The sequence below is a fragment of the Cupressus sempervirens genome, chromosome 4, assembly GCF_028749045.1.
Source record: "Cupressus sempervirens isolate cs-2001-9-10 chromosome 4, ASM2874904v1, whole genome shotgun sequence".
In the NCBI taxonomy this organism is placed as follows: Eukaryota; Viridiplantae; Streptophyta; class Pinopsida; order Cupressales; family Cupressaceae; genus Cupressus; species Cupressus sempervirens.
Window position 1 is genome coordinate 46164543 of NC_143121.1, and position 25535 is coordinate 46190077.

The 25535-nt window shown below is 31.5% G+C and overlaps 1 protein-coding gene across 1 annotated transcript in view; it reads left to right on the forward strand.

Annotated features, from left to right (window-relative positions):
- The first annotated feature begins 16909 nt into the window (after nt 1-16909).
- The window catches only part of LOC149559862 (protein DETOXIFICATION 40-like), a 44911-nt gene continuing 36285 nt past the window's right edge, over nt 16910-25535 (forward strand). The window contains exons 1-7 of the mRNA XM_089824333.1: nt 16910-17366; nt 18551-19095; nt 19707-19793; nt 19954-20010; nt 20097-20335; nt 20445-20563; nt 20724-20810. Of these exons, the coding sequence (XP_089680459.1) occupies nt 17052-17366; nt 18551-19095; nt 19707-19793; nt 19954-20010; nt 20097-20335; nt 20445-20563; nt 20724-20810 (1449 nt within the window). The 5' untranslated portion in view covers nt 16910-17051. The remainder of the gene's footprint in view (nt 17367-18550; nt 19096-19706; nt 19794-19953; nt 20011-20096; nt 20336-20444; nt 20564-20723; nt 20811-25535) is intronic.

The window sequence follows — 25535 nt, forward strand, 5'->3', positions numbered from 1 at the left end:
TGTATACATGGTCTTGGTTCTACATTCATGTGCTTGATGAACTTTGTTGTTGCACTTATGACAATGAATCATGTTCTTGGGCATAACATTCTGATTTGTAGTCTTTCTCTTACATACATTAGTAGTATGTCCTTTCTTATCACAATTATGACAAGTAGGTTTGGAGTTCTTACCTTTTTTGTTTCTTTCCTCTATACTTTTGGATAATTCTCCTTCTTTAGTGCTTTTATATCCCAGTCTAGATGTGTCGTTATTGGATCTAGGGGATCTTAATAATTACTCAAAGTATTTGATGGCTTCATTTGGCATGTTAAATTTTTTAGAAAATTATGTTAATCTCTTTAAATTATTCTGCAATTTTTCATTCAGCAACTTCAATGTAGTTATCTCAATGTCCTTGTCATTTAACTCATAGTTGGCATTCATCATTTGACTTAGAGTATCCAATTGCATATTGGAAATCTTGGTTAGCTCTGTTGACTTTTCTTCTAGTTTGTTGGACATAATTCTTTTTCCTTCTTCAATCATGGCTTTGTCTTCCATAGCTTTTTTCTTTTCAATTACTTTACATAGTAGTACATGGCTTGTGATTCTTTCTCTAACTTGAGATTTCTGATTTCCTAATCTTGTACTCTATTCTTTTCCATTAGATCTTTAATTACTACATCAAATGCATTAGAGTCACCATTGGCAAACAACTTTGTAATGTCAATCTCTTTACATTGTGTGTCATTCTTTTCAATAGAAATTTCTTTCCTTCTCTTCAAGAATTTCTTTAGTTCTTCTCTTTCTTCATCCAACTAATGTAGAATGAGTTGTATCTATTAGTTTGCGGTGACTGATCAAGAAAGTATTGTACATACTTCATAAATTCTTTGAAATTCGGGGCATCACCCCAAATTATTTTTTTGGGCCACGATCGACATATGGCCAACATGTTATAACCTTAAAGTAGTATAAAACTACTTGTATAAAAGGGCTTACAGTTAGGCATTTTTCATTAAGTTGTGATGTGAAATTTGTTCTTGCGATAGTATTGAGCTGTAAGGGATTATGGATTGTAATCAGGTTGTAATCACTGGATTGTAATAATATCAGACTTGTTGTTTTGTGGACTTAGCCCAGGGATTGGGTAAACCACTTTAAATCTTGGTGCCTTGTATTCTTTTCTAAGTGATCTATTATTCTTTTTTACTAGTTATATTTGCATGTAATTGTTATTTTTCTGTTCGTGGTTTAATCCTAATAGTATCTCAATTCCTTGATTCTCAATAATCTTTCCCAATTTGTAGATTCCATTTCAAGATCTTTCCTCAAAGATGTAAAGCTTCTCTTTCAGAGAACTAGGCTTTGATACCAATTGTTGGAATTACAATAAGAAAGGTAAAATTTTGAGAGGTCGGGGGAGGGTGATTCAATAGTTTAAAGTTGGACCCATTATATTCTCACCACGCATCCATCTCATATGGTCAATGAATAACATATAAAGCATGTACATCTAAATCATGTAAGCACAAATAAGTAATCACACATATATGGGTGATCCCACAATAATGGGTTCCACTTTTTGACCAATTTTGACATTGAAATCAATATTTTTGCAACAAATGTCACGTTCAAGTGACTATATCTCCAAAACTATAAATAATTTCAAGATGACATAAACTAGTGATTTTAAATACTTTGTTCCTACTTTGTAACTCTATTTTTTAATCTAAAAAAAAAATTATTTATGTCAATTTTTTTTATCTCCTCTGAAAAGTGGTACACAATAAAATTCAATATTTTAAAGAGTGACAGTTCGTTTGACACACATAACTTTTTTTCTAGAAATGATAATGAAGTAATTCTTTCGGCGTTGGATTTGTAACATCAATATCTAGTGTCTACATTTGGTTTGATTTATTTTTGTTGAATATTGTATAGTTTATGAAGTTTTGAAGTGACATGAACCGTAATTCAAACATACGTTCCGTTTGACACAAATAATTTGAAGTCAATTTATCATAAACCATATTTTTTTTTTTTGAATAGAAAGGTATCTCAATAAGCCAGTGCCTCCATATTTTTCAAAATTCTTTTGACCTAATTTACTAATTTTCCCGAGGTGTCAAAGTCAGTTAATATTCAATCAGTAATGAACCTATAATGAGTTAAACTCATATTTGAAAGTCTTAATGATTAAATTATGTATTAAAATTATAGTCGTTGGAAAGCTTGCTCCGAGCAGCACATTTTGACATTTTTAATTTTACAGTAGGAGATCATTCTCTTGCAATTATGGTAGTCAAAAGAGCAAAAAAAAAAAAAAGGTTGAATTTTTTGTGATTTTGCATGTTCGTGCGAACATGCAAATCATGTTTGTGCAAACATATTTATCACATATGTTCGTGTGAACATACAAAAGATGTTCGTGCGAACATGATTTAAAAAAAAGTTCGTGTGAACACGATAAGTGGTTCGCGCGAACATATGGTAAACTCAACTTCTCATTTTGCAATTTTTTACATTTTTGTTCGTCCCACTAAAGTGGAACCCATTATTGTGGGTTCACCCATATGACACTAGATATGATTAAACAGAAATCCTCCAAGTGAGAAGGTAAAACTAGGGTGGGAATGACACCCATAAATCTTCGCTACTACAGTAATAAAGTGTATCCAATGAAGGTTACAATGTTTTGATTATAAAATATGATCTACCCTATGAAAGGCCTGCCCTATTAAAGGCTTACAAAGACTATTAGGTCTCACCTTGTTAGAGGATTTTAACACCCTGTTAGAAGTGTGCCTGGTTAAAGGACTTCAACTTACAACTAAGTAAGCACCCTGTTAAAGAATTTCATACAACCCATTAGGACTACTTTGTTAAGAGATTTAACTAAAATCACCTGTTAAAATGTCTTAGCATTGATCCTAGGGTTGAAACTTGCTTGCCTAATAACAAATCAGCTCTAAAAAATGTTTTCTTTATCCTTCTTGATCATATGTCTCTTTGTTGTATCTTTTTCTCTATCCTCTGTTATGCTCTAGTTGATTCTACAATGTAGTTTTACTTCACAACTTCTAAGTCACCATGAATGCTCTATTTTCACATGGAAACTATCCTCTTCACTCCTTCAACACACTTATAAAGTTTAGGGTTTCATCTTCCTTAAGAAACTTTGGTGGCTTAGGGTTAGGTATGAATCTATGGCTGAGATTCATCCATTTTTGCCACTTAATCTTTCCTATTTTTTGATTGGTTGCATATAATTACATAGGGAATCCAAATAGAGACTCGTCCTTATCTCCAAAATATCAAAATTTATTCTTAAGTCAGCTCAAAAATGGTTTACATAGTTGTTTTTTCCTTTACAAACTAATATGTCAAACCTATTTTACTTGTCATCTAACATCTCTGATGCTCGGCATACACTAATCTTTCTATTGTGACTTAGCTACTATATTGCTTGGCATTCACTATTTACTTAGCTCCTATGTCACTCAGCATATACTATATTCTCAACACTTGAGTGACTTGGCACATGAGTGGCTCGATACTCATTATGAAGTGACATGGTCTATTATTTACATGTACTTAGCATGTACTACTAGTTCAACATGAACTAAGTAAATGGTTTAAGTGTGTTGGCACTCACTTGTCAAAATCAATCTAAGATCAATAGATCTTCCCCTTAACGTTGGGTAAAGGCCAGTTGTGCCTAAGAAGGAATATCTTCTTCGTCTTCATCATTTTCTTCTTCTTCTTCATTTTCTTCTACTCCACCAAATTTCTCCTTAAGCTTCTTAACAATCATTTTTTTCTTTCTTATGATTGAGGTAGTGTTTAAATCCATTATTATCTTAAATTTATCCACATCATAATTCCCAAAGGTAATAGCCTTAGCATCTATATCTTCTACAAGTAATGTTGTAAGTGTTTTAGAGGCTTCATCCACATTGATCTCATAGCTTAGTGACCTTAGCCACCTTACCCTTTGAATAATAGCTTGAAAATATGTAAAATTAGTGTCAAATAGAAAGCAAACATCATTGAAATGTTTCTCAACTAGTGAAACTGGTATCCTCAATCTTTTCTTCATTGACTTCTTGAAATATTCAAAGTAGCTAGTCATTAGAGACTCAATTTTTTTCCAAGTTTCTCAATAAATTCACCTATTTGCACATCAATATATCTATTTTTTTCCATGCAACTTTACCAAAAGTAGGAAATATATTTTGTTCATAGAATATACATTCAAGAATTGAACCAAATTTACATTGTGCACTCTTGGTCTTCCTTATTGCTCCCAGGTTTTCTAATAACTGTGGCATCTACAACTTAGTAAAGTTAGAGGTATGATCCATCTTAACTATCTTATAGCCCATGTCAACAACAATACATGGTACACTATTGAGCCTGCTAGATTGATAGAATTTATGTTCTATAATCCTCACTACAAAAGAGATTAGGGGATCTGAGATATTGTCAATAGTCATTCCTCGTTTGTTCCACACCACCCTTGTATTCTTCTTAATAGCTTATTTTGCCTCACTCCTCATGGTTTTAGGTCAGTCAAGGGTTGGATACCCTATCACTCCATGTACAATCTTCTTTGTGATCTTTATCAGTCCATTATCTAACCATATACAATTATCATGAATTCTTCTAAAAACTATATTTATCCATTAATTTTTCAAGACATTGGAGAAGTCTAGGGCAGAGGTTAACCCTTTTCTCTCTAAAATTTTGAATTCATCTTTCAATGCTCTATTTTCACACAATTTCCCATAGGTTTCTCTAATTTCCATGTCACCTATGCTACCCATGTAGTGCCTGCCCCTAGTTCGCATTTTGATATCGTTGCTGAACTCTTTTGGAGCTAGTTTTATGTTGATGGTTAGCAACATTGTTTTGAGATTAACAGATATTGTGCTATGGATTCAGTTTATTATGTGATGAGATTACTTAGACTCTACATTTCATGTATGTATGATGATTATTTTTAGTGTTCGCCATTATTGATGATGATTATTACATTGATTTTAGTTATTAATGATGATTAGTTAGATAATTTATTATCATATGTGTTTTATTATGGATACATACCCCATACTTGCATGTGTATGGTGTGTGTGTTTGTTTTGTGTGTTTTCTTTTGTATGGCGTGTCTGATGTGGTTAAGGAAGGGAGTCGTAGTCACCTGCTAGTCGGGATCTACACGATGCACCACTTCCTGCCATTGCCTATTTAGTTTAGTATATATTGTGCTTGTACATGCGTGGTTTTTTTATGCAGGTTGCAGTTACCGGGTATCGACTTCCCTGAATTTGTTAGGATGAGTGTACCCTATTACATTATCTCAATGATAAGAGAGGGGAGATAAATTCTCAAGTCCAAATCCTAACCCTTTTAAGCCATTTGTTCTAATTGAAAAATTAGGACAAGTATCTGAGTTGAGTACCCTCCGAATATGTCGGATGACATAATTCGTGATTTAAACCCTTGGTTTGATTTTGTATGTATTTTGGCTATGATGGATTTTCATATTTTTACCTTATCAGTCTTTGAATTATTTTCTATTAATTAAGCCTAATTAAAAGATTTAATTAATGGTTTAATTTAAATGGAAAATTAATATGATATTTATTTTATTTAATTAATTAAATAAAATAATTAAACGTGAAAATAAAAGTTAAAAGTTTAAATTTGGAATGTGACAATATTTATTTTAATAATAATATATTTGGAGTTCATTTTTAAATAAATGACTAAATAATATTATTATTAAAGCTAATAAATATTTTAGCAATTAAGTTTTGGAAAATGAAATTTAAAAGTGGAAAATATATTTAAATTAATAAAAGATTCTAAATCTCATGTGATTAAAATATAAATATATTAAGATTGAAAAGTGAAATTATTAAAAGTTAGTGCATGAGATTTAATAAATAAATAAATTAAATTGAAAAGAGTAAATTAAATATTATATTAATTAATGTGCATTATTTTTAATATTTGCTCACATAGGAGTTGGCAAATTCTCGAGAGTTGTCATGTAGATAACACAGAAGTTTGCACTCTAAGAATGCACTAGTTGTCTACACTTAGAAGTTAGCATTTTTATTTGAGCACATGGTGTCTACAACCTTAAGACTTATCTAGAAGGTTGGAGAAGGCTCATGCTTGGTTGTCATGCTTATCTTCTAGTTGTCTCTAGAGACACTCTAGATGCATCTTAGAGGCCTTTAAATAGAGGCTCTCTTAGTGTGTTTTGGCAACCCTTATGGAAGCTACAAGCTTAATGGAAGCTACAAGCTACAAGCTCATATTCTTCTTCATGCTCATATATTTTCTATATGCTTCTATATTCCTTCTAGCTCTTCTAGTCACTTGGAGATTCTCGATTGGCTTGGATCTTGGAAGGTTTGTGAATGATGGAGAAGGAAAGGATTTTCTATGGACTTCTAAGGCATGGCAAAATTAGCATCAGTGTCCAAGTGCACTCGTGATAATCACATACTCTCTTTGCACTCTTTCTTTTCCTGTCTTCACCATGTTGTTACATGTGTCTGATTATATTTCATGAATGAATTTGCAATTTGAATCAGAATCTAGATATGTACTTATTTGGTAGAAAAGGAAACATTAGAAAAACCTAGATCCAATTAAAGAAAAATTTAGATTTGAATCGGGTTTGGGTTCGAATTTATATTGTGAAATTAGATAGACAAGATTTGAAATTAAATGGAAATTCTAAGCTGAAATTTAAATGATTAGATGTAATCTTTCTATCAGATGATATCTACAAATGATATTAATAATATAAATTTATATATATACATATATATTTACATATATGTATATTTATATATTTAATATGTGGTTGATTAATTTTGAAATAAAATTTTGAAAAGAATGTTTATATAGAAAAATTGTCATATTGGAAAAATGTTTTGGAAATGTTTGTTAGTATTAAAAAAAAAAAAAAACTTATATATATAACACATAAATTTGAGATGGGTTTGTATCACCACACCTCGACCACCTCTGGATGCCGTGCGGCCCCTACATCAATTAGTAGGCACGACCCAAGCATGTTTTCAACAGCTTATATTCCATATACATGTATCATTTTAAAGACTTTTTTTAGTTACATGATGATTTGTATTAATAGTAAATTGATAACCATTAATTTGATTTAATACATTTTATGATTTCGATGGACTGTATCCTCACTATTAGTTGCCTTCTATTTAGTCACAAATTATGTGAAAGGCATGTTCGATTTAGGTTCTATCCTTAGATGATTTTTGTTTGACTGTTTATCCCTTGTTGCTTTCTCACTAACATCCTCATAAAAGGAGAGATGCTGACATATATAATTTCCATAAAAATGGTGCTAGTTCATCTTTATTGTATTTATGTCTCAAGTGGTCCATAAGATCCGACGTGGTTTTAAAGCCAAAATTGGAGTCTTGAACACCGCGGAGTAGGTCACTTGAATTAATAAAATTAGAGGTTAAGCACTCCACTATACATGGAAGCCTTATAGATTGATGCACCCACTTTCACCTACAACGTACCTGCTTGGGTCTACCGGGTGCCCATGTGATCACAAGGCACCTGCGATCATCAGGCTGTAGACTACTTATGCTATTAGCAATGATTAAAATTGCTTAAAAATTTTCCTTGAAATTTCATTTGTATAAATGTAGGTTTGTAGTAAGTTTGTTAAATGATATTGATCTATTGCATGATGCAAGGTACCTGCACGTCTTAGAGTAGGTTTCCTACACGTCATTGTGTGCCTCTGGGAATTAGATGTCAATTTTGTGTGTGTTGGAACCTTTGAGTAGTATACTTTTTAGGATTCCTGGACTCATAGAGATTTATTCTTTGTGGTTTTGATATCCTATTTGGGACTTGAGACTATCTCCTCAGCATGGTGGGAGTGGACCACTTAGGTTCCACGCGATCGGGTGGTAGTGTTTTATCACTCTTATCATTTGAGATCCATTGAGACACCGTGGCTGGAGTATTGTTGGTTGGTATTTATCTTCATTATGTTCTTGGATCATTATGATAGATGAGATACCCTATGATGGATGTATTTACTAGTATGTTCCTTACATTGATGATTTGCATATGTTAGTTGATGATATGTTATGCTTTACTTTGCATATTAGTAGGATGTTTTAGGAGTGACATTCCTACTATGATAATATTGATGATCTCTTCGGTGCTTTGGAATGTTACGCACGGAGGGATGGCTAGGATCCACGATGGTCTAATGATGCTATTAACGGTTGGGAGGAACTGTGCACTTAGTTAGTTATGTTTGAGATATATGGTTATCTTTTATGATGGATGTTTATATCTTTATGATGATGATGTATCATGTATGGTATTTGGTTTCATTATGTTATTGCATCATGCATTAATATTGGATGATGTTGTACTTTATTTGTGCGGATGTTTATTCTTTTAAGCTTTTCATACCTTGTAACATGTATAGTGGATGATTGAGCAATTTAAAATGTACACTTGTATATGGTTTAAGAACATTGGATGTATCCTTGTTATTTCATTTTTAAGGATGTAATGTTAGATGAATAAGTTATGATTAGAAGTAATTCAACGTTAAGGGATCTTTAAAGAATGTAATCTGTTATGTTATGTATTTTCAGTTGGATGTTACTATTGCTTCCACAAGTGTTGTGTATGATTTTACTTTCATGTTTAAAAAAAAATTGTTGGGTAAACTTAGTATAATTCTTTGGATCCCTTGGCGGGGCATTACAACCCACCTTTCATGTGTAGCAACATCTCACATCTTGAATCATTAAAACTTGTGGTGGTATCATCGATAATGGACTAGAATGATATTGCTTGTAAGAAATATTTGGAATAGCTCTAAAATTTGGTTGTTTGATCTCATTTCTTATCGATTGTACATTCAAAACTTATTTCCTCTTTAACCTTATGAATTAAAGAACTAGATGCCATTATGAAAACCTAGGGTTTGCAAAAATTCAACACATGATATTATACCTTTGCAAAATTGTTGAGAAGATATCAATAAATTGTTGAATCCTATTTGAAAAAGCTTGGAATGATCTCTTCAATTTGCCTTTCTCTCTTTGTGCTCCACTTCAAATTTGAATGATGTCAAATGAGTAAAAATTGAACAAATAGACCTTAAAACCTCACATTTAATGCTTAGTGCTTACATAGTTGTAAGCTTAGCTTCCATGAAGTTTCCTTTACACTTGGAAACCACTATGATCTTGGTCAACACTATTACTTAGGATAGCTCGACATTCACTAACATTTCAATCGGAAAACATAGTGAAACTTTTCATGCTCGGTAGTAACATGAAAATTAACAAAACTTAAAGATTTCTTCTAGGTTACAATCAATACCTTGAATCTTTCTTCATGCATATATAATATTTTTAGAACTAAATCCTTGAAACTCGTGTATAGTGTGTCTTTTAAATATTGGTCCCATACATACCTCTTGATTTCTTAATTGGACGTTGTGTGATCACCTAACCCATTGGGTGAAGTGATCCCATCTGAACTTGATGTGTTACAATCTTCCTTTCTCTTCCATGTCTTGCTCATCCCATCTTTGACATTTTCAACATCTTCCTTTCCTTTTCCTTTTTCAAACTCACTACTTGGTGCCTTTAACCTTGTTGGACAATTCTTGCTTATGTGACCAGTCTTCAAATAGCTAAAATATGTAGTTTGACTTAACCATATTTTGTAGTCAATTCTAAAATGTGTTCTTATGCAATTTTCAGCAACATGTCCATAATCTTGACAATAGTGACAACTATACCTAGTATTATAATCCCAATTATAAGAGTTTCCATTGTGCTTTACCATTGTCTGAATGTTTGATGACCATTTAAGTTTTAGATCTACACTCATATGTTGTATTTCCATACTTCTCACAGTTATAGTAATAGCCTTGAAATATTTTTGTGCTTATGGTCTTGGTTTTGCATTCATGTGCTTGATGTCATTGTTTGTTGCATTTGTGGTAGTGACCCATGAAATTTTGCTTAGGATTTTGGTTTGTTGTCTTTCTCTTGTAAACATTGGCAATGTGATCTATCTTACCATAGTTAAATGACAAGTAGGTTTGGAGTTCTTACCTTTGTTACTTCTTTCTTCACCTATTTTTGATGATTCTCCTTCTTCAGTACTAGTGTAACCTAATCTAGAATTATCACTATTGGATCTAGGGGATCTCATCAATTTATCAAAGTACTTGATGGATTCATTGGATTTGTTGAAACTTTCAACAAACTCTTTTTCTCTTTTCAGAACATTTCTCAATTGTTCATTCTACAACTTCAATGTTGAGATCTCAATATCCTTTGCATTCAATTCATGATCTATGATCATCATCTAACTCAAAGTTTCCAATTGCATGTTAGCAATATTATTTACCTTTGATTTTTCTCTTCCAATCTATTAGTCAAAATACTTTTTTCATCTTCAATCATGACTTTGTTTTCTTTAGGTTTATTTTGCTGCTTGGTCACCTCACATAGCAATTTTGATTAGACTTCTTGTTCTCTCTTGAGATTTCTGACCTATTTGGCTAGGGTTCCATTCTTTTCCATCAAATCTGCAATTGTTGCATCAAATCCATTGGTGTTTCCATGTGCAAATAATTCAATAGTGTCAATATCTTGGTAGCATATGTCATTCTCTTCAATAACTATTTCCTTCCTTATTTTCAATGACTAATTTAAGTCATTTCTTACTTCATTCAGTTGATGTAGGGAAATATATATTTCAATATTTTGGTTCTCAATAGTCTTTCCCAACTTGATGACTTCCATTTCCAAGATCTTTCTTCAAAGATGCAAACCTTTAGTTTCCAAAGAACAAGGCTCTGATACCAATTGTTTGAAATACAATAGGAAAGTAAACTTTGAGGGGTGGGGGGGGGAGAGGGCGGGGTGGAACAACACTTGAAACTTTCAACCTCAAAGACATTCACTACATATCCATCTCAAAATATATGCTTATATAAACAAAAATACCAAATTAAACATATACATCCTTAGCATGAAAGTAAATCATTTAAGACATGTATGAAACAAGATATTTGGTTACCCAAAAACCCACCAAGAAGAAGGTAAAATTGGCATGGGGATGACACTCACAAATCTTCACTACTACAGTAATAAAGTGTATCCAATGAAGGTTACAATGTTTTGATCACGAAACATGATCTACCCTGTGAAAGTTTTTCCTGTTGAAGGCTTACAAGATTGTTAAATCTTACCCTATTAAAGGATTAAAAAAACCTATTAGAAGTGTTCTTGGTAAAAAGGACTTTAACTTATAATGAAGTAAGCACCATGTTAAAGGATTTACAACAGCTTGTCAAGACTACTTTGTTAAGATATTTAACTGATTCACCTGTTAGAATGTCTTAGCAATGATCCTTCAGTTAGCACTCTATTGCTTGATTTCAAATCACCTCTTTTCTGATGTGTACTTGATCTTGTCTGATCAAATGTATCTTTGTTGTCTTCTAATTTCTTTCCTCTATTCTCCTCTAATTAATTCTACAATGTAACTCAAATTATAACTTCTTAATCACCATGAATGATTTGTTTGTGCATGCAAACTTCTCACCTTTCTCCTTACACATTCATTAAAATGTTTAAGGTTTATCCTCCTTGAGAAGACCTAGGTGCTTAGGGTTAGGTTTGAATCAACGATTGTGATTCATCCATATTACTACTTAATCCTACACTTTTTATGATTGGATGCATTTAATGCATAGGGATTCACAATTAAGATTTGTTGTTATCATCTAAGATCGTAAAAAAATCCTTAAGTCAGCCCAAAAATAGTTTAAATACAAGTTTGTGCCATTACAAACAACCATGTCAAAACTATAGAACTCAACATTTGAAGTCCCTGATGCTCGACATCAACTACAACTTCAATGCTATAACTCGTCCTTTGAATGACTTGGCATCCATTGATCACTCAACATTTGAATAACATAGCACATACTATCTACTTAGCACTTGAGTGACTCGTCACTTCCTAGCTACTCGACACATACTAAATATCCTTTGCTCGACATATACCAACATAGAACTTATGCTTGACATGTATTACTTGTTTGGCATGAACTAAGTGAATGCCTTAAGTATATTGTCACTCATATGAAAAAACCAATATGAGATTAACACTTTGCATTGGAGCTTGTTTACAAGAAATTCCTATTTATTATTTATTTTTCATACCTTTTACTATACTTGTGTTCATGTTCTAATTGGTTAATAACATCTTAATCATCCAATGTCACAATGACACATGAGCATATTTCAAAGACAACATCATCATACTTTGACTATAAAACTTTCATCCTAATTCCTATCCAAAATGAGAAGTGTTATTGCATGTGTACTTGGTTTTATCTTCTTCCTAAGAGAAGAAACCTTGTTTACAAGTTCATTGGGCTATTTTTTCTCTTCAAGCACTTACTATATTTATAGGAGGTTGTTCACTATATAGGGTTGGAGGGATATCATGTCTACTTCTTACCTTCCTAGGGATACTTAATTGTGTATACATGATATGTGTAGTGCTTGGGGGGTCTTGATTCCTCAATCTTGCATGTATATAATTTATTTTCATCTCTATTTTTAGGAGAGTTTTGTCCCTTGAGGTATATTCCCTTTCTTCACTATATGAGATATTTTATTGCACTTTCATACTGTCATGAGTAACTAGCATGGTGTAGTGGTTGGAAGCCAACTTGCATTATGATCTAGCATACTATACTTAACTGCATTCACCTAAGTTGCACTTATGAGAGAGCATTGGTGTAATTAAATATTTTAATTACACTTTAGTTAAGATTACTTAAGATAATGCATTGCATAGTAGTTTTCATATAAGACGCTTAGGAGCTTGCACTTTTATTTGCACATGGTGTAGGATAATTCTTTCTTTAATTCATGATGATTGTTAACATCTTCCACTTTATGTGTTAGATCCACCTTTGGAGCTCTAATAAGAATATCATTCTCCACATTCTGCACATACTTTATTACATAATGCAAGCTGCTCCATCTTTGGTGGACATGGACATGTGATCTCACCTTGTCTAGGTGATATATTATATCCTCCCTGGATCACAGTCTCACATTGTCTTTCCTATATAATATGACACATGTATATTTTAAGTCAATCCAATATTTTTCTATCTATTGTAGTTCAATATATATTTATCTCTCTTGTGCTATTCATTATCCTCTATATCTTGATTCATTGTTATTGCTACATGTAACTTCTTACATCTATGTTAGAGCAATTCTTACATATATTCAACATTATAAAAATTAAGCTAAAAGAATGCAGATCACACCTACTTGTTTAAGATACCTCACATAAAAGCCAAGTTAATGTTTTTAAAAATATTAAATATTCAAGTACAAGAGTATTGGTTTTTTATAATTTTATAAATATAACAAGCTTACGAATATTTTATCTTCTAATTTAGGAAAATTGGCTCAATTACTACACATGTTCTAATGATTGATCACTCCTTGTTCACCCAAGCCCCCAACTAGAAATTTCTAAAGAAACCAAAAGAAATGTAACTAAAATCCCATTAATAAATTTCACATGTAAAATTTGTAGATTTCAATTATAGGAGTTGTGAGACTTTACTGCTACTTTAGTGCATGAGTACTATACATTTGCGCATAAATATTGGTGAAAATAGTTATTTGAGAAAAATAATATTTATTTTTAGAGAAATTTGTATCATATTTTTTATGCAAATTTTTGAGGTGGTTGCTATACATCCTTATTGGGGCAAGGGAATACTTTTGATTTGACCACCTTTTGACCTTTACATGCATGAAAAATCCCACAATATTTATCGTTACTACCTAGAAGTCAAAATAATAGGAAGGGCAAGAATGCAAGTTACCACCTAGGCTCCACTCCTGGCTCACCCAAGCCCCCATTCACTAACTTTAAAGAAATAATAATAATAATAATTAAAGCACACATGCACACACGCACACACACACACACACATATATATATCGTGTACCAATTTTGATTGATTATCGAGACATTTGTACATATCTTTTAGTAATTTTTGAATGACTAATGAGACATTTGTGTATAAGTATTGACAAGTTTTGAGATCATTGTAGTACACAACTATTGGGGCATCTTTAAATGGGTATCACTCAACACTTTGAAATGATTATTTTTAAAGCTTTGTGCACATGATAGTCCCACATTGTGCATTATTACTATCCACAAGAAAGAACAATATCTATAAGTAGTTAAATTGTATACAAAGATCATAATAGAAAAAGTCATTGCAATCAAGTGACCTATTCAAAATTTGTGAGTGCACGATGACTATTAACAGACTTCCCTTATAAAAAATTAAGTCACATACATAGACAACAAAATGAATCATTTAAGTCCACTTCAAATTATATACACAAAACTAGCTATACTAATTACTTTACTATTCTCCCACTAATGAGAGATATTTAAAAATAATTATCAATTGGACTAGACTTGTCTAAAAATCGTCCTTTTCAGAAGTCTAGAACTCATAAAATATACTAAGAACGTAAATGACCCTATAGCCATGTCCACTCGAATGTAGGAAGAAAGACACAGTTTCCTGCTTCACCGTTACTAGGAACTGCTACTGGGAGTTCCAACTACGGCACTGGCTAACTGGCTGAATATTTGCACCCGATCAGCCAGTGCTGTCAGTCATGTCCGTCCAACTTCCGTCAACTTCCGTCTTCGCTAAATTGTCAAGTGTAAAAGTAAAAATACAAGTACGATACCTTTTAATGCAAATGTTGTGTTTTTAATTATGAGAGTTCTTTATGCAAATGTTTGTTTTTAAAAAAATAAAAAATTAGACATTTTCCTTTTTTTAATGAAAAGTGTGCAAAGAGTAAATATTTTTTACATTTGTATATGATAAATTATAATGTATATTAATTTTTTTAAAATTTTATATTATATTTGTAAAATAATATTTAAAAATTAATAAATAATTAATGTATAAATATGTTAATTTGATTATAAACTTTGATAGTTTTTTTTAAAAAAAAAATTCATTCATATTTTTTTTTGAAATATAAGATTTATCAATTTGAATATTATTATTTTTTAAATGTATTTGTTTACTATTGTTAATTTTATAAGACTAAACATTTGAATTTTTTAAAGTTTGAAAGTTATTTTGAAAATGATAATATTAATGTGTAGAAGTGAATTTCTTACTTTATATAAAAATAATATTCCAAATAATAAATAGTTTACTAACTATGTACTAGATTTTCTTAATTTGTAGAATTATATTTTATCACATTAAAAAAAACTTAAAATGAAATTACTAAATAAATGTAATATGTAGGTCATCAAATCTTCATCTTAAAATAAATTTTATTTTTTAAATATATTTATTATATTTAAAATATTGAATAATTAAAAAATAGTTTTCAATTAGAAATCTAACAAAGTTGTATTGCATAGATAAAGTTTTGTATCTAAAATCTATTTCAATTTGAAATAAGAATCTATTTTTATTAAAAAAATAATATTCAAACTAATAAATCTTATATTTGAAAAAATAAACCTAATAAAAAATTCAAAATTCAATTGACCAAATTTATGATCAAATTAAACATTGTTATACTAAATGCATATTACTTTATATATTAGTTATTACATTAAATGTCAATTCAATCAATGTAATGAAAAAATGAAAAATCAAATTAATATTAAAGATTTCTAATTTATAATATATCAGTTAATATTAATTTAATATTAATATATTAATTTAAGATTAATTAATATTAATTTTTATAATTACATTTTAAGTTTTTTTTAATGTAATAAAATGCAACTCTACAAATTAAGAAAATCTAGTACAAAGTTACAAAAATATTTATTAATAGAAATGTTATTTCTACATAAAGTAAGAAATTCACTTCTACACATTAATATTATCATTTTCAAAATAGCTTTCAAATTCTAAAAAATTTCAAATGTTTAGTCTTATAAAATTAAAAATAGTACACAAATACATTTAAAAACATAAATTGATAAATCTTATATTTTATTTCAAAAGGAAATATGAATGAATTTTTTTTTGAAAAAATAAAGAAACTATCAAAATTTATAATTAAATTAACATACTTATACATTAATTATTTATTAATTTTTAAATATTATTTTATATAAATAAATTAAAAATAAAAAATAGAACTAATATAATTTATAATTTATCATATACAAATATAAAAAATATTTACTCTTTTCATTTTTTAAAAATAAGAAATTGTCTAATTTTTTATTTTAAAAAAAACATTTTAATTTTTTATTTAAAAAAAAAAAAAATTATTTTAAAAAAAAAAATTAATTTTTTATTTAAAAAAAAACTTTTTAATTTTTTATTTAAAAAAAAACATTTGTGCTCATGCGGTAAAGAACTCTACCATAATTTAAAAAACAACATTTGCATTAAAAAGGAAATCGTACTTGTACTTTTACTTCTACACTTACAAGTTAATGAAGATGGAGGTTGGAACGAAGACGGAAGTTGACGGAAGTTGGACGGACATGACTGACGGCACTGGCTGACCGGGTGCAAATATTCGGCCAGTTAGCCAGTGCCTCCAACTACACACCTCAATAGTCAAACAAATGTATCTGACTCACTGACTATTCATAATTTCAATGCGATCAAATTGACTAGCTGAAACCAATCACATAGTTGAAAATGCAGCTTCCCACGCGAACTATCCCAACTCAATAAAAATCCAGCTTTGTCGCAAAATATTGTAGGTTAGATATACACTACTTAATTAATGTTTGATGTCTGATATATACCACTTGTTCCACATCATATACCTATTTGCACATCATACATTGCCTACTTAATTAGTGAAAGCATGGTGGCCTCTCATCTCCACCACTGGTTTGTCTTCTGATAAGGACCCCAATATTAGCAGGGGTATGTAATGGAACCTGAAGTTCAAGAGTCTCTGTTAGAGAGGGTACCAACCCCTGCTAATGGCGGTCACCTTGATGATATCAACAGATTAGAAGTAATTCTCTCTGATCTTGATCAGCCATGGAGAAAGAGGATTAAAGATGCGGTGTTCTTGGAATCAAAGCTTCTATGGCGCCTTGCTGCCCCCGCTGCTGTGGTTTACATGATAAACTATATAATGAGCATGACGACACAAATCTTCTCTGGGCATTTGGGGAACTTGGAGCTTGCTGCTTCTTCTCTTGGCAACACTGGGATTCAAGTTTTCGCTTATGGACTCATGGTATGTTCTTTGATCTTGTCTTGTTCTCTTCTTGTTAGTGATAGATCATAGGGTTTGATGTGAAATTTACACCATTTATCTCAGAAATTATACACAATAACAATATGGACTGTAGAAATCATATGACTATAATGCTTCATTTCTTTTAACACTATATTTATTACATTCAAATCAATAAACAAGGGAACTGAATCTTTAGTTGGGTATATGAGGTTTCAGGTATAGGAGAATTAACCACAAACAAGTTTTAAGAGAAGAATCTATTTGTATTTCAGCTATGGAGCATCAAGAATTCAAAGGAAATGCAGAAAGTATAAAATGGGACATGCAATTTTACTGAAATTCAAAACAAGAGTTTTTTGGATTCAACTTTAATTGATTAGTATACAATAACAAAGCTCTAAGGCAGGGGTTCCATGAGAGGGGCTTGGGCTCTATTTTTGTGGAGCGGGTGGCTCCATGATACTTTTTTAGGGGGGGCTAAAGGATTAATTGGAATCTTTTTGTATAAAATAAGAGCCCCGAATTATGCCATTTGTCAACAATCTACCCTTCATTTTCCTACTAAAATGAAATCACACCAAATAAATTTATGAATAAATTTAATTTAATTTTTAAAAAATTCATAAGACAAAAGCTTCCTTTTTTTAAGAGGATTCACTTATAAATTCATAGGACCACTTCCCTTTTAAAATATCCTTAAAAAATCTCAGCAACCCTCTATTTTTAAGGAAGCGGATGCCCATGGAACCTCAGCCTAATACAGCCAATAAATTGTTCATACTTCATTAAAATGGTCACAGTGTTATTACTGATGTTCACGATTTATTCACAAATCTACACCCATTTTAACAATTTTATAATCATCATTAATTTCCAAACTATATTGCTTATTTATTCACAAATCAATACCCCATTTATAACAAACTTGAAGTATAGCACTTAAGGATGCCGATCATAAGTTATGTTACATTGGGAACAAAAAGTCACATATGTAAATTTCTTGAATTGAATATTGATCAACACTCTTTACATGGTTCAATCACGAGTATAATGATATGTTCTACGACATAAATATAAACAAATACAAATATAATCCAATTATTCTTGTTTCCTCTTTAATTGTGATATTTGCTACTGTTTTTCTGACATTATTGTACAAACATGTCAAATTTGAAATCCAGTTGGGCATGGGCAGTGCAGTGGAAACTCTTTGTGGACAAGCTTATGGAGCGAAAAGATATGAGATGTTGGGAATATACTTACAAAGATCCACAGTCCTACTCATGGTCACAGCTATTCCTCTCACAATAATCTACATATTTTCCAAGCCAATTCTGCTACTTTTGGGCGAATCTGAAATAATAGCATCTGCAGCGGCAATATTTGTATATGGTCTCATTCCTCAAATATACGCCTATGCAGCTATTTTCCCAATTCAGAAGTTTATGCAGGCACAGAGCATTGTGGCACCCAGTGCTTACATTTCTTTGATTACAGTCTTTATACACATGCTTTTGAGCTGGCTGGTCATTTACAAGCTTGGATGGGGATTATTTGGGGCAGCATTTGTTTTGAGCTTATCATGGTGGATTGTTGTTATAGCACAGTACATTTATATTATGAAAAGTCCAAGGTGTAAAAAAACATGGACTGGCTTTTCTCTTCAGGCCTTTTCTGGATTGCCATCTTTCCTAAAGCTGTCAGTTGCTTCTGCCATCATGTTGTGGTAAGTTTCTTTTGTTCTGTTCTTCCAAATAATCAATGCTTGTTAATGAAGATAGGGAAAATTGTGTCCCTCAAAATCTAGATATGTAGATATTCTGTAAGAAAAGGGAAAGGCTAATTTCCATAAAAAATTGTACTAAAGACAAAATAAAGTCAATTTTTTTAGATTCACGAAAACGTAGTGATTTTTTTTCAAATTTTTTGTTATTTATGACTGCAAACTATGTAGATCATGAAGATCAAACGTTGAAATTTTCAAAAAAATCTATGATGTTTTCGATTTTTCAAAAATTGGTCCACTATACAGTTTCGATGGAAGATAGCCCTATCTCTAAGAAAATGTAAATGTATAGATTAGATATACTGTACTTTTTCCTATTTTAGTTTTAGTTTGTAAATGCCAACTTGGTCGAGTACTCTTCATCATACTCTGTTTTTCTTTCAAGTTGATGGTATTTACAACTATCTTGATAAACTTGTCAGGCTTCAATTATGAACTTGTTCAATTTAAAAAGATGTCATCATGCTGTAGAAAATAATTATTGGTTTCTCTAAATTATATTATTTTATTAGATTTTCTAAAACAGATTACTTCTATTTTGTTTATGTCAGTTTGGAAACATGGTACTACCAAATACTTGTGCTTATAGCCGGGCTCTTAGAAAATGCAGAAATTGCATTAGACTCCTTGTCTATATGGTATTTTCCTTTTTGCCTTTTATGAATGACGTTCAAGCCAAAGTAATGTAAAGTTGTAGTTCAAAAGTTTCTGAGGAACCATAATTTCACAGATTAGATTTGTTGATCCCACATTATGAAATTCTCAATTAATTCACTTGTATATTCATCTTATATGCAGTATGTCAATTTTGTTTTGGATATACACGATATCTCTTGGGTTCAATGCTGCTGCTAGGTAATGACGGTTCAATTTTACACTTATTTTTCATGCAGAAACATCATATGCCTTTATTTAGTACTTTTATCTTGGATTCTATGCAGTGTTAGAGTAGGTAATGAGCTTGGCGCTGGGAACCCCAAAGCAGCAGCATTTTCAGTGGTAATGGTGAATTTGGTGTCCTTCTTAATATCATTGATGTTTGCCATTGTTGTTATTATTCTACGAAATGTTGTGAGCTATGCCTTCACAGAAGGGAAGGAAGTAGCAAACGCTGTAGCAGAACTTGCTCCATTTCTTGCTGTATCTATTGTTCTTAATGGTGTACAACCAGTACTTTCAGGTTCTTATTTAATAATATTATTTTTAAAAAAATTGACCCATTAAGTTGCAAACGTTATATATATATATATATATTTGTAATCTATAAGCTATTTAAAATATGATTGTAGGCGTGGCTGTTGGTTGTGGATGGCAAGCTCTTGTGGCCTATATTAATGTGGGTTGCTACTATATTATTGGGGTGCCCCTGGGATGTGTGCTAGGTTTCAAATTCAATCTTGGAGTGAAGGTAAGAAACTACACAGAATTTGTTAATTTTATTTTGTTTAATTCTGAAAAATGTATGTTTAGTTCTATTTTTACAATTCTATTGGAAAATTGGTGGATTAGGGAATGACTGAGTTGAGTTGTGATATTTTATATGATACGTTATTTTTTTCAATTGGCAGGGAATTTGGTCAGGAATGTTAGGTGGAACAACTATCCAAACTATAATTTTGTTAGTGATCACTTTTAGAACAAATTGGACAAAAGAGGTAAGTTATATATATATATTTTTGAACATAATGTTTGCTATAGATTTCTTTATTTTAAATGGTATATATAATTATGAATGAAATAAAATCTCTTTGAAAGGGTCGATTAAAAAATAATATAATTAGTGGTCACACAATTGACCTAAGATTATATTAAATTTGATTAATAAATTATTTATGAATTAAATTTAAGTTAACCATTCATGAAACTTATTCAATTAAGGCAATGCTTAATCTAAAACATAGTTGATTTTTATCACCATTTATGAGCATTATCTATTATATATAGTGAAATTGGAAAACAAAAGTACCAACTGTAAGATGTATATATAATCAATGATCATTAAAATAAAAATTATCTATAGCTAATGAGTCAAATCTAAGCTTAAGATGACCATGAACTTGTCATCGATTTTTTTATTTTTATGAATAGCCCTTTCCTTTTAAAGCATACTATAAAAATACATATTTGCAAAAATAGGTTGGAGAATATGAGATAACTCGTAGGAATCAAATGACACATGAGCAAAAAATAAGATTACATATATAACTATTCGTCAAAAAAGGGGCCAAGCTCATATAAAGGTACCTCAAGTAGCCAAGGAAGTGTCAACCAAAGAGGGGAAGCTCCTAATCATTGTTTTCTCTACATGCATGTAGGGGTTCATGATTTTCTATCTATAGATATTAGCTCATAAGCTCCTATTTGATTATAGAAGCTAATATATGAGCTTATCAAGTAGAGTTTGAGATATGAGCTTCTATGACCCAGGACCCTACTAAATGCTATAGATAATAACTACTCCATCCACGATGTTGGAGTGGTCCCCCTACTATTCTAAGACCATAGAAATTATAGGTCTCATACACCAACAAGGCTAGGAGCCAGGTATGGAATTGACTATCCATCTTCATTTTATTCCCTCTGTTCTTCTCCTCTTCATGGTGAAATAGCCAGAGCTAGGCAAGGGAACCCTTTAGAGAAAGTTGCATTCAACCAACTAGAACCACCAAAGACATGAGCGATAACAAGCCAAGAAGACTCTTTGCTATTAATTATAAACACAAGTAGCAAGGGAAAGTGAAAACAAGTACAACTATAGGATTACAACCAATAACTAAAGATATTTATTTAAATGATAATCAAATATCTTTAAAAACTACTTTGATTGGTAGATACAAAAGATAACATAGTTTAAAAAACCCACCAAAAAGGTTGAAAGCTTGCATAGATTATTATGCAAGTCAATTCTTTTAAATTTCATTTGTGCTTTGTTTGCTTTGCACCCTATGTTTATTGCCACATGCTTACCAATTTTATTTAAGTATCTTAAATACTAATCAAATTGGGCTTTATAAATCAATTTTATATAAGGTGTTAGATCTTAGAGAACATTTGATCCTCCATGTGTTAGGTAGTGATGTTGGATATCGAGTTGTAATGATATTGACACTAATATTGTCATTGATTTTGAATGTTGTGATAGATATCTTACATGAAAATGTTACAATTGATTAATACTCAAAGTGTTGTCTTTAATGTTAATCTTTAATGTTACAAGCTTTATAAGGTCTTGGTTTGTAATGGATACAATTGATTAATTGTGTGTTGTCTTTAATGTTACACAAATGTCAGATATGTTTCAGTCAGTGCTTGTCGAGCTCACTTGGGTAGTGAAGATAGTTTGCACTGTCTACTGAGCATTCTTTTGTTTGCCAAGTTTAGAAGGTAGTGTCTACTGAGTTCACTCAGGAGACAAAGAAAAGTGTATTGAAGATGAGTGTTGATCGAGCTCACTCAGTTAATGAAGGAAAGTTGGATGGACTAGTGTTGACTAAGCTCACTCAGTTGCTAAAGGATTCATATAGGTTTACTATGTTAACCAACCATCTGTTGATTAACATAGAAAATCATATCTGAGTTGGTATTGATCGAGATATGTAATATAAATCAAGTTTCATAGTATTTGCCAAGTCACCAATACAAACCAAGTTCAAGACTACCAAGTTCAACACTACTTGAAAGTGATTAGTATGGATCGAGCCTCTACGTTTATCGAGTGCATGACGATGCCGAGTGCTGACAATGGATGCCATGTATTAGAACCTCACTAAGTCAATCTTCTAAACCTGAGGGTCTACACTTTGGCAGACTTTGTAATTTTGTGTAAACTTGTTCTCTAGCTGACTAAGGTGACAAATGTTGATTATTCTAAGTTGTATTTGAGCCAACTTGACAATGTGGATGATATAAGTATAAGGTCAAGTTGTGGATTAAAAGTATAAAGTGTGTGTGAAGTTGTGAGTGAGAAGTTGTGAATGAAAAAGAGCATGAGCAAATTGAAGATCTAATGACAAGTAGAGGAAGCGAAGGATAAGCGGAATATCCTTACGAAGCTAAAGAGACATATTCGATCAGAAAAGATCAAGTATAAGCTAGAACAGATATCTGTAATCAGCAATTCAGTTACATTCAATTTAGGTCATCTCATTGTTACTTTCTGACCATTATAGTAGTGATCTAAATCTCTCAACAGAGTTGGCTTAATAGCTATTTGTAAATCCTCTAACAAGGTGACAATTTTATTGCCACATGCTTACCAATTGTATTTAAGTACCTTAAATACTAATCAAATTGGGCTTTACAAATCAATTTTATATAAGGTGTTAGATCTTAGAGAACATTTGATCCTCCATGTGTTAGGCAGTGATGTTGGATATCGAGTTGTAATGATATTGACACTAATATTGTCATTGATTTTGAATGTTGTGATAGATATCTTACATGAAAATGTTACAATTGATTAATACTCAAAGTGTTGTCTTTAATGTTAATCTTTAATGTTACAAGCTTTATAAGGTCTTGGTTTGTAATGGATACAATTGATTAATTGTGTGTTGTCTTTAATGTTACACAAATGTCAGATATGTTTCAGTTAGTGCTTGTCGAGCTCACTTGGGTAGTGAAGATAGTTTGCACTGTCTACTGAGCATTCTTTTGTTTGCCAAGTTCAGAAGGTAGTGTCTACTGAGTTCACTCAGGAGACAAAGGAAAGTGTATTGAAGATGAGTGTTAATTGAGCTCACTCAGTTAATGGAAGAAAGTTGGATGGAACTAGTGTTGACTGAGCTCACTCAGTTGCTAAAGGATTCTCATAGGTTTGCTATGTTAACCAAGCATCTGTTGATCAACATAGAAAATCATATCTGAGTCAGTATTGATCGAGATATGTAATATAAATCAAGTTTCATAGTATTTTCCAAGTCACCAATACAAACCAAGTTCAAGACTACCAAGTTCAACACTACTTGAAAGTGATTAGTATGGATCAAGCCTCTACGTTTACCAAGTGCATGACGATGCCGAGTGCTGACAATGGATGCCATGTATTAGAACCTCACCAAGCCAATCTTCTAAACCTGAGTGTCTACACTTTGGCAGACTTTGTAATTTTTTGTAAACTTGTTCTGTAGCTGACTAAGGTGACATATGTTGATTATTCTAAGTTGTATTTGAGCCAACTTGACAATGTGGATGATATAAGTATAAGGTCAAGTTGTGGATTAAAAGTATAAAGTGTGTGTGAAGTTGTGAGTGAGAAGTTGTGAATGAAAAAGAGCATGAGCAAATTGAAGATCTAATGACAAGTAGAGGAAGCGAAGGATAAGCAGAATATCCTTACGAAGCTAAAGAGACATATTCGATCAGAAAAGATCAAGTATAAGCTAGAACAGATATCTGTAATCAGCAATTTAGTTACATTCAATTTAGGTCATCTCATTGTTACTTTCTGACCATTATAGTAGTGATCTAAATCTCTCAACAGAGTTGGCTTAATAGCTATTTGTAAATCCTCTAACAAGGTGACAATTTTATTGCCACATGCTTACCAATTGTATTTAAGTACCTTAAATACTAATCAAATTGGGCTTTACAAATCAATTTTATATAAAGTGTTAGATCTTAGAGAACATTTGATCCTCCATGTGTTAGGCAGTGATGTTGGATATCGAGTTGTAATGATATTGACACTAATATTGTCATTGATTTTGAATGTTGTGATAGATATCTTACATGAAAATGTTACAATTGATTAATACTCAAAGTGTTGTCTTTAATGTTAATCTTTAATGTTACAAGCTTTATAAGGTCTTAGTTTGTAATGGATACAATTGATTAATTGTGTGTTGTCTTTAATGTTACACAAATGTCATATATGTTTCAGTTAGTGCTTGTCGAGCTCACTTGGGTAGTGAAGATAGTTTGCACTGTCTACTGAGCATTCTTTTGTTTGCCAAGTTCAGAAGGTAGTGTCTACTGAGTTCACTCAGGAGACAAAGGAAAGTGTATTGAAGATGAGTGTTAACTGAGCTCACTCAGTTAATGGAAGAAAGTTGGATGGAACTAGTGTTGACTGAGCTCACTCAGTTGCTAAAGGATTCTCATAGGTTTGCTATGTTAACCAAGCATCTGTTGATCAACATAGAAAATCATATCTGAGTCAGTATTGATCGAGATATGTAATATAAATCAAGTTTCATAGTATTTGCCAAGTCACCAATACAAACCAAGTTCAAGACTACCAAGTTCAACACTACTTGAAAGTGATTAGTATGGATCGAGCCTCTACGTTTACCAAGTGCATGACGATGCCGAGTGCTGACAATGGATGCCATGTATTAGAACCTCACCAAGCCAATCTTCTAAACCTGAGTGTCTACACT